The sequence below is a fragment of the Oncorhynchus kisutch genome, linkage group LG25 (assembly GCF_002021735.2).
Source record: "Oncorhynchus kisutch isolate 150728-3 linkage group LG25, Okis_V2, whole genome shotgun sequence".
Taxonomy (NCBI): domain Eukaryota; kingdom Metazoa; phylum Chordata; class Actinopteri; order Salmoniformes; family Salmonidae; genus Oncorhynchus; species Oncorhynchus kisutch.
Window position 1 is genome coordinate 33,346,238 of NC_034198.2, and position 11,153 is coordinate 33,357,390.

Below are 11,153 nucleotides of genomic sequence, written 5' to 3' on the forward strand. Positions count from 1 at the left end.
AAGAAGCCACTGCTCTAAAAAAGCCAGACTATGGTTTGCAACTGCACATGGGGACAAATATCATACTTTTTGGAGAAATGTCCTCTGGTCTGATGAAACAAAAATAGAACTGTTCGACCATAATGACCATTATGTTTGGAGGAAAAAGGGGGATGCTTGCAAGGCAAAGAACACCATCCCAACTGTGAAGCACGGGGGTGGCAGCATCATGTTGTGGGGGTGCTTTGCTGCAAGAGACTGGTGCACTTCACAAAATAGATGGCATCATGATGAAAGCAAATTATGTGGATCTATTGAAGCAACATCTCAAGACATCAGTCAGGAAGTTGAAGCTTGCAAATGTGTCTTCCAAATGGACAATGATCCCAAGCATACTTCCAAATTCCAAACAAAGTCGAGGTATTGGAGTGACCATCACAACGCCCTGACCTCAATCCCACAGAATATTTGTGGGCAAAACTGAAAAAGCATGTGCGAGCAAGGAAGCCTACAAACCTGACTCAGTTACACCAGCTCTGTCAGGAGGAATGGGCCAAAATTCACCCAACTTATTGTGGGAAGCTTGTGGTAGACTACCTGAACCGTTTGACCCAAGTAAAACTATTTAAAGGCAATGCTACCAATTACTAATTGAGTGTATGTAAACGTCTGACCCACTGGGAATGTGATGAAAGAAATAAAAGCTGAAATGTATCATTCTCTCTCCTTTTATTTGGACATTTCACATTCTTAAAATGGTGTTGATCCTATCTGACCTGAAACATGGAATTTTTACTTGGATTAAATGTCAGGAATTTTGAAACTGAGTTTAAATTTGGCTAAGGTGTATGTAAACTTCTGACTTCAAGTGTTTGTGTGTGCAGTACCAGTCAAAAGTTTGGACACCTAATCATTCAAGGCTTTTTCTTTATTCTTTCTATTTTATACATCGTAGAATAATAGTGAAGACACCAAAACAATGAAATAACACATGGAAGTAACCAAAAAGTGTTAAACCAATCAAAATATTTTTTTGATCTTCAAAGGAGCCACCCATTGCCTTGACAGCTTTGCACACTCTTGGCTTTCTCTCAACCAGCTTCACCTGGAATGCTTTTCCAACAGCCTTGAGAGTTCCCACATATGCTTCACTCTGCGGTCCAACTCATCCCAAACCATCTCAATTGGGTTGAAGTCAGGTGATTGTGGAGGCCAGGTCATCTGATGCAGCACTCCATCACTCTACTTGATCAAAAAGCCCTTACACAGCCTGGAGATATGTTGGGTCATTGTCCTGTTGAAAAACAAATGATAGTCCCACTAAGCGCTAACCAGATGGGATGGTGTGTCGCTGCAGATTGATGTGGTAGCCATGCCTTGAATTCTAAATAAATTGGTGTCACCAGCAAAGCACCCCCACACCATCACACGTCTTCCTCCTTGCGTCACAGTGGGAAACAAACATGCAGAGGTCATCCGTTCACCTACTCTCACCTATCTGACCAAAGGACAGATTTCCACAAGTCTAATGTCCATTGCTCGTGTTTCTTGACTCAAGCAAGTCTCCTTCTTTTTGGTGTTATTTAGTGGTGGTTTCTTTTCAGCAATTCGACCATGAATGCTCCTCTGAACAATTAATGTTGACATGTGTCTGTTACTTAAACTCTATGACACATTTATTTGGGCTGCAATTTCTAAGACTGGTAACTCTAACAAACTTATCCTCTGCAGCAGAGGTAACTCTGGGTCTTTCTTTCCTGTGGCAGTCCTCATGAGAGCCAGTTTCATCATAGCGCTGGATGGTTTTTGCGACAACACTTGAAGAAACTTTCAAAGTTCTTTAAATTTTCCAGATTGACTGACCTTCATTTCTTAAAGTAATGATGGACTGTATCTCTTTGCATATTTGAGCTGTTCTTGCCATAATATGGATTTGGTCTTTTACCAAATAGGGCTATCTTCTGTATACCCCCCTACCTTTTCACAACACAACTGATTGGCTCAAACAAGTTAAGAAATTCCACAAATTAACTTTAACTAGGAACACCTGTTAATTTAAATGCATTCCAGGTGACTACCTCACGAAGCTGGTTGAGAGAATGCCAAGAGTGTCATCAAGGCAAAGGGTGGCTACTTTGAAGAATCTAAAATATTAAATATATTTTGATTTAAGACTTGTGGTTACTACATGATTCCATGTGTTATTTCATAGTTTTGATGTCTTCACTATTATGCAATGTAGAAAATAGTTTTAAATGAATGATTAAGTGTGTCGCAAATGAGAGTGCATGGGGGGGGGTCATTGGCAGCACAACCCTTAAGAAAAAAGATTGCAGTTAGAGTGCAATATAACTACAGTATGCTGCAATTACTGCGCCCAAAATACCACAGTCAATTGCAGTTACTGCACTGTTACTGCGGTTTCAAAACTGCAGTCTTTTTTGTAAGGGAAACACCTTACACACTACTAGGTGTTGCATTCCTGCCATAATATGTAAAACCTCTGCAACATGACTCAGCTGCTACTTCCTTTTGTTCTTTACCAAATTAAAATATTGATTCCCTTCTTACCTTTCCCTGGCTCTCATTTGAGCTGTCACTCTTCTCCACATCTAGGCATTGTTTATGTCCAGGTAAAGGTGAAATGCTCTCAGGGTTACAGAGGTCCATTCGGCTACACACTATAATTCAGATGAAGCAACTTTTCCATATGGAGTCCTAACATGTATTACCCTATGATAAGTGCCGAGCAGCGCTGGCTTCCATTTATAGACACACAAAGCCACAAATAGCTTGCAGACGGCATCCAGCCTGCAGGGCACCGATAACTATAATGATCATGCCATCGCTAGTAACTGTGCTCTGTGCCCCCGGGAATGCATGGCCACAATTGTATTTGCTCTTCTCTCAGTTCAAATTTGTCAGAGGGGGTCCCTGGAGCGGCGGTCTCCGACGGTGTAATGATGACCAAGGACGAGTGTTTTCACCCACTTCCCCCACAGTTATTTATATACAGTAAGTCTGTTCCCATTAAACAGTTATAGACAATTGCATTAAGAATAGTGTAGAGCAGGGGTACTCAACTCTTACCCTACGAGGTTTTCTGTTCTACCTGATCATTTATAACACACACCAGGTGACCCTGGTCTAAATCGGTCCCTGATTAGAGGGGAACAATGAAAACAATGTGGTGGAACTGACTGAGGTCCAGAGTTGAGTTTGATGGGTGTAGAGGAATGGTCTTAATGTGATAGTCTAATTTGGAGCACTACTTGTTAATTCTTAGTCAACAAAAAACTAGAAGAGTTACAATTGTCAATACAAAGGCAATTGAGTTATTGAAATGACAGGGCGATGCAGTCTCTGAGAAGAGTAATTATTTTATTAAACAAAAGATTTATTAAGAAATAACCACGACAAAGCAATGAATCTTATAGGATGAATAAATAGTGAAGATTTTGTTGGCAAAATGGTAGTGTAAACAATTCAAAATAGAAAGGGAATAGGAAGAAGGTTAAAAGGTTTTGTCTATTCTACAGCATTTTGATTAAAAGGATAAAAGCAGGATGATTATTTTAAAGTCCTAAAACTAACAGACAGGTATTTCTAAGAGAAATAAAAAAAAGCCTAATAGAGTAACGGGTACAGATTTAAACGCTCAGTCAAATCGCTATTTTATGTTCGTATTCTTATCTTGTATTATTTCTTATTGTAGAGAAGGAACCTGCGAGTAAGTATTTCTTTGGACGGCGTATACCATGTGTATCCTGTACATATGACGAATAGAACTTGAGCTCAAGCTGGATACTCTTACGTTTAGTCTGCCTGCACTCAACGGTCTTCAGAGAACTCTCCATGCATGCAGACTCCAAGATGGAATAGAAAGGTCACAGAAATCTTAGAAGAAACTGATCTTTCCTAGCTTCAGTCAGTTTGAAGTTTCTCACGAGAGAAGCCAAGATTGCTTGCAATCCTGTAACATCCCTTCATGCTTTGAAACCAAGTGAAGATGGAAAACTTAAGACGCCAAGGATTCAAAGCCCCGGAGCAAGGGTATTAGCAACTAACTCTGATGAGAAAGATACTGTTACTAGTTGTGTCTTCTGTGTGCAGTCAGGTCACAGTCTCCACAAATGCTGGAAGTTCATGGATAAGCCCACCGCAGAGCGACAGAAGTTTGTTCAAGAGAATAAATTGTGCTTTGGCTGTTTTAAGGCCTGGGCATCGCTCAAAAGATTGTGATAACAGGAACACCTGTGACACGTGTCAGAGGAGGCATCCATCCTGCCTGTACGAAGATCGTACTAAAGAAAGGTTAAGGGATAGGAAGACAGAGCCCCCACGAGATAAGGGGACAAGAGCGTCAAGTGAGGCCATATCTAACAGAGCCGTAAGGGACATTAACAACACTCACACCTCCACAATCATTCCAGTATGGGTGTCAACCACAAGTGAGCCAGATCGTGAAGTTCTTGTGTATGCACTTCTTGACACCCAGAGCGACACCACCTTTATCCTTGAAGAGACAACAAAGGCTCTCAATACAAAGGAGCCAGTCCAACTGAAACTCTCTACAATGGCTTCAAGGAATACCATTGTGCCCTGCCAGAAGCTGTCTGGTTTGCAGGTTAGAGGGTTTTACTTGGAGAAGAAAAGAGAGTTTATTCCTATGTTTGTAGAACACGTGTAAGAGAGGTAATCACAGCACTGGACATTATCAAGACGCTTGAATCTGACTTCAACGAGAGAGCTGCAGAAGAGGACCTCATATCTCAAGAGGATATCCGGTTCCTGACAAAAATGAAAGAGGGCATCAGACGTAAGGACAATGGACATTATGAGATGCCGCTGCCGTTCAAGGAAGAAAGACCCAACCTGCCGAACAATAAAACATGTGCAGTTCACCGACTCAAGTGCCTGGAAAGGAGGCTAAGGAGAGACAAGCAGTACTACAAGGACTACACAGCATTCATGGAAGAGACCATAGCTTGTGGAGATGCTGAGAAGGTCTCCAAAGAGGAAGTTAACAAGCATCCAGCATGGTACATCCCGCACCATGGGGTTTATCACCCACAAAAGCCTAGGAAGATACGCGTTGTCGGCGACTGCTCAGCTAAGTTTCGAGACGTCCTTGAATGACCATCTCCTTACTGGTCCAGAGTTGACAAACACATTGCTGGGTGTCCTTTGTCGTTTTTGTAAGGGTCCAGTTGCAATCATGTGTGACGTAGAGCGTATGTTCCACCAGTTTCATGGGAAAGCAGAAGACCAAGATTATCTACGGTTCCTTTGGTGGGAGAACGGAGATCTAGAGTCTCAACCCTCAGTGTATCGTATGAAGGTCCACTTGTTCGGCGCAGCTTCATCTCCTGGTTGCGCCAACTATGGTCTCAAACATCTTGCTGCCGAAGGACGAGGAAGCTTCAGCGAGAAGTCTATCCAGTTCATAGAAAGGAATTTTTATGTTGATGATGGGTTGACAAGCATATCGTCTGAAGCTGAAGCGGCCCAGCTGCTGAAAGAAGCAAGAGAGCTTTGCAGCATCGGCAAACTTCGGTTGCACAAGTTTCTCTCTAACAGCAAGGAAGTTATAGCCACAATTCCCAAGGAAGAATGTGCAGAGGGTGCCAAAGACCTGGATATGGCTCTGGGTGAACCACACATGGAGAGAGCGCTTGGTGTACTGTGGTGTGTCGCATCAGACGAGTTCCAGTTTAGAGTAGTTGTCAAGGAATGCCCACTCACAAGAAGAGGAGTGCTGTCTACAGTAGCCTCTGTATATGATCCGCTTGGGTTTGTGGCACCCTGTGTCCTGGCAGGGAAGCAGATCTTGTAGCGGATGTGTCGTGACAAAATCGACTGGGATGACCCCCTTCCAGATGACCTACGTTCCCAGTGGAAATTCTGGCTCCAAGGTCTACAAAACTTGTCTGAAGTAAGGATCCAATGAGGCTACTTGCCATCAAGTTTCAAGGAGGTGCAGAGTTATGAGCTCCATCACTTCTCCGACGCTAGTACCTCATGTTATGGAGAGTGCTCATACCTCAGAACAATCAACACTGACAGAAATGGAATAAAGACAGAAGAAACGCAAGGATTAATGACATTGTCATCTTGCAAGATGATACTGCACCACGAAACCAGTGGAAATTGGCAAAGGTTACAGAAGTGTACCCAGGACAGGATGGCCGGGTGAGAAGATTCAAGTTACTGATCAGCAACTCAACCCTAGATGAGAGAGGTAAACGCATCACCAAACCCACCTATCTGGAGAGGCCCATCCATAAGACCGTCACCCTCCTGGAAGCCGATCAAGAAACCTGCAGACCCCTTTCACAGAAATCACCGGTGATTGGTGCGAGTGTAACTGACAGTTAGACTTACAGGTTATGTCGTTGTCTTTTGTTTGAATTGTTTACGTGTCCGCTGTGCGGGGGAAATGATAATATAAGCGGAACTACGTAGGTAATACTGTTGTAACGGGGATCCTTATTGTAGCAACACACTTTTGGAGGCAATCCTGCGCTGCGTTAGCTAAGTTTTCATGTCATCGGGTGTAGTTCATAAAGGTTGAAGAGTGTATGTTAGGATGAAGTGTGAATTCATGCCAGGAATAATAAGTGAAGTTTGATTTCCTCCCTTCTGTAATAAGCAGCCAATGAGGTATTTTTTTCCTTTATTCATGTGTTTAATCTGAACCCGTAATAACGCCGGTTAAACTGTTATGTATGTAAGCACTTCAGAGTTATACCAAGCTAATAAGTCACTCGTAAGATAAGGAGGTTGTAAGAGTGTGCTTAACTGTATTTTTCATTTACTTTATAGTTCTCACGGAAGGTGATAATTCTGACTAAAACTACAGAATAAAGCCACCAGTTAAAATCAAGGAACGGTTGTGCTCGTGGTTACTGAAGGGAGCTGCAGTTCAGAAGTCCAGTTTTCCCCGGTAGGTAGCCTAGAATCGTTCTTGATTCTTAATGACCACAACCAAGTCTGGTCACTGATCCTGAACACAGGGACTGGTGTTCACACGTTCAGTTTATAGTCCTGGGACAGGAAGAGGTGAGGTCTCCGGGCAGGAGAGCTGCGATTGGTTCAAGTGACGGAAAAGTTCCAGGGGCCGAGTCCTCTACCATTCATCGCCTGCATTGTTCTGTGTCATTCTATAGGGTATCAGTTCATCAATGTTCACATGAATGCGAGAGTACTTTATACACTTTCATAAATTCTTTAAGGGCAGAAAAACATCACAGCACACATTCCAGAACTGTCTTATTACACACATCTCAACACTTTTAACCCTGTCATTTTCAGTCTGTTTACACTGTTTGCTTGAGGAAAAAAAAGAGTTTGAGGTACTTTGTGTGCAGTCCATTGATTCCAATAGAGAATCTCCTTGGCTGAGCCGTAGTCATCTTCATCGAGGACCCTGCTGTGTTTGTCTCCTGTCTGACTACCGTTTGGTTCAATAAGGCTGATTGTCCTGAACATTATCTTATGCTGGTAGGTGTGAAATGGGCATAAGGGGGAGGACGACTCCTGCTAGGAACTTGCTGTCCCCCTCTTCCTGTGTTGTCTAGCCAGTGAAGAGGGGTCCTTGCACATTCTCCTTGTGGTTGACATCTGTCTGGCGAAGATGTGTGAAGCATAGAAATAGAAGGAATAGAATTGGAATCTCTAACCCTGGCAATTTGACTGGTAAACACATTTTTTGTAATGTCAGTTGAGTTGACTCAACAAATCACAGCACAGATCAAACGGTACACTTCCTGATTTTCATTCCTGACATTGGTACACTCAAAATGGCTGCCAGTCTACCGTTTATGCCATCATTGACTTGAACGGGGGAGTCCGTTCTATTTATTCTATTTCTATGGTGTGAAGTTGACGCTCCTCTACATCTCCCCCCAGTTGGCCATCCTTTGAGGGCTGGACCATTGAAGCTGATGGACAAATATGGCGGTGTTGCTACAACAGCAACCTTTCTGTAGCCACTTTTGCAGTGCAATTTGTACACACTGAAATCTTATGATCCACTTGGTCGTGTATGTTGAAGGGTGCATTCATTTCTTTCCACTGTGTTATAGTCTGAGCATGCAGAGAACCAAGTTAAATGGAATGCTAGTAATTCAGATATGATTGACGCTTAAGGTGAGCACCTTAGAAAGCTGAGGTAATATCTTTGTCAGGCTGGCTGGCTTCCAGTTGCATCCTGCCTGTACTTTGTTGAAGCACGTTTGGTAGCAATTACAGCCTTGAGTCTTCTTGGGTATGAAACTACAAGCTTGGCACACCTGTATTTGGGGAGTTTCTCCCATTCTTCTCTGCAGATCCTCTCAAACTGTCAGGTTGGATGGGGAACACAGCTATTTTCAGGTCTCTCCAGAGATGTTCGATCAGTTTCAAGTCTGGGCTCTGCCTGGGCCACTCAAGGACATTCAAAGACTTGCCCCAAAGCCAGTGTCTTGTCTGTGTGCTTAGGGTCATTGTCCTGTTGGTAGGAGAACCTTTGCTTCATTCTGAGGTCCTGAGCGCATATCAATTCATCCATTTTAGAAGAAGGCTGTAACGTAACAAAATGTGGAAAAAGTCAAGGTGTCTGAATTATTTTCCAAACGCACTGTACAATTTTTGGATGACTAATTAACAAGGGGGTTTTCATTCAACACATGATTGACTAAATAATGAATGCAGAAGGGAGTCTATTGCTGCAGACTGTATATATGAGCAGAAGCCTTACCTTACCCCCCCCCCCCCCCCATTTTAAAATACCTGTCTGACTCTGCCCTTCCAGATTTCGGCAGATAGCAGGCCTATTTATCTACCCATGAAGCAAGCCAAATCGCCCTGAAGCTTGACAGTAAATAGAAGCAGCAGACTGGTGCTCCTGACTGAGTATTCTGAATGTGTTAGGCCTCTTAAAACACGTTTATTCTCGGTTTGGGAGTAGGTTAGGTCTGTCTGCCTGTCTTTCTGTCTGCCTGCGTGTCTGTCTGGGTTACTGTCTACCTGCTAGTATGTCTGTCTCCTCTGCCCAACCGGCCTGTCTGTCTGACTTCTGACAAGCCAATGAAAGCAGACCATGGGAGGTCAGTCTAATCCCCTAAGTGTGCCACATTTCTCCTTTATCACAGCTGTCCCTGTCCATCTCTGCTCAACCATCTCCCTGCCTCCTCCTGTATGGGACTGGGACTGCAATACAACTAGCAAGGGAGCTGGTGACCTGCCACTTATGTCATAATAATTGTGTTTATACAGTATGTGCAATGCCAGATATCTGCAGACAACGTTTAATGCCATACATAGTGTTTTACTTCAAAATCAGTGTTTTTCTTTCAGTTTGATTTGGATCTTTCATCAAATATACATGGTGTAGAGGAGGGGGGGGAAATCACCAGACAATCACCTAAAGATCAAAGTGAGTAATGTGCAAGCCAGGAGACTCAACATGACCTCTTAATGATCCGTAGCAAAGCTTAATGAATCACAACATAACTTACCTTTTGATTTTGTAAACCAGACTAGCGAGAGAGAGCTAGTGAACAGGCTTTGGATAAGCCTCCCTCTGAGTCAAATGTGAAGGAACTCTTTGTAGCACTTAAGGGGAAATCTGCAGTTGCTACATCCATTTTCTGACATATAGAATTAATGATAGGTACCCATTGATTCTTGAAGAATATATAACTTATAAATGCCTCATGAAATTAGTTCAACTGTCGTACCCCATCAGAACCCAAAATATAATATTGTTTACTCCCATGTTTGTCAACAAAGTAAAAGTAAACAAACACGGTATAGCCTCAAAACATGATTAAAACTATCATTGTGATATCATGGATGGGCAGTCCTCTGTCTATGAATTTGAGTGGTTTCTCCAGGCATTTCCCTCAGCTTTTTAGAGAAAGGCTTTGTTATTGTTTCAACTGCTGATTGCCGCTTTAAAATAATATTTGAATGGTCCCAGCTACTCAGAATCCTTGGAACGTCCCCCTGTTGAAATGTAAAATGTTTAGGGTTAGGTAAGGGTTAAGGTTAGGGTTTAGGGTATGGCTGTCCCAAGGATCCCGGGTAGCACTGGATTAACCAAATGTATTGCCTAAATCAAACAGAATGGTCATTTTTGGGAACATGCTGACAGAATAACATAGGCCGACTAAATTATTTTCATCCAAGAAAGTTGGTTAAAAGTAATTTAAGTAACTTGTATCTGCTCATGCGTGTTGCCAAAAGGGTCTGATTAAATATCTTGCTTTAAGCAAAAGTAGACATTATTTATTCATTGAATCTTAACCGTATCTTTCTCTTATAGCACGTGCCCACATTCCTCAATTGGTGACATATGCTGCAGCCCTATATTCCTCATGACTGTCATGTCTGGCTGAAGGTCCTGTGGGCTCAGGGAAATGTTTTTTTTTAAAGTGAATCTATTTTTAAGCGCTGCTGTAATTAAAGTAATCAACATGTTATAAAAAGAAAAGGGTTTCCTAGTTTGTGAATTAATTGGTGAGTAGGTAGGTACCATAAATCAATGGCTTCTTGGCAATAATTGTGTATATTACAGATTATGGGTATATGATTGATGTATTTCACTGGGCTGAGGTAATTTCTAATCCTACCTGAATGTATTCCCATGTGTAATCAGGGTCAAACCCTGCCTGTATTCCCTCAAACACGTATGGTTATGCTGCAAGAAAACAATGGCATGTGTATGCTGCAAGACAACAATGGCATGTGTATGCTGCAAGACAACAATGGCATGTGTATGCTGCAAGACAACAATGGCATGTGTATGCTGCAAGACAACAATGGCATGTGTATGCTGCAAGACAACAATGGCATGTGTATGCTGCAAGACAACAATGGCATGTGTATGCTGCAAGACAACAATGGCATGTGTATGCTGCAAGAAAAAAGAAAGAATTTTTCTTTTTCATTATTTGCACACAAAAGACAAAACAATGCCAGTTTAAAAGACAAGTGCAGGAGAGGTAAAAAAAATTAACTGAGCATCTTGTAAAGGAACCTTTAAAAATACTGGAAAAGGTATATCCTGATTATTAAAACACAGGATTTACACCAATACAAATAAAAGATTTAGGTCAAATGCTTAATCAACAGTGACAGACACTGTAGGCAGACTATTATTGGGATGAGTCATTGTATGAATGTCCAGT

General features: G+C 42.2%; 1 protein-coding gene across 4 annotated transcripts in view; it reads right to left on the reverse strand.

Moving 5' to 3' along the window:
* Nucleotides 1–2,704, reverse strand: part of mlip (muscular LMNA-interacting protein) — a 44,692-nt gene extending 41,988 nt beyond the window's left edge. For 2 of the 4 annotated variants that reach the window (XM_020460427.2, XM_020460429.2), the window contains exon 1: nucleotides 2,551–2,695. In XM_020460427.2, the coding sequence (XP_020316016.1) occupies nucleotides 2,551–2,649 (99 nt within the window). In that variant the 5' untranslated portion in view covers nucleotides 2,650–2,695. Of the gene's footprint in view, nucleotides 1–2,550 lie in introns of all 4 variants that reach the window. The other 2 variants (XM_020460430.2, XM_020460426.2) reach the window with 2 other exon arrangements.
* Between the last annotated feature and the right edge of the window lie 8,449 nt (nucleotides 2,705–11,153).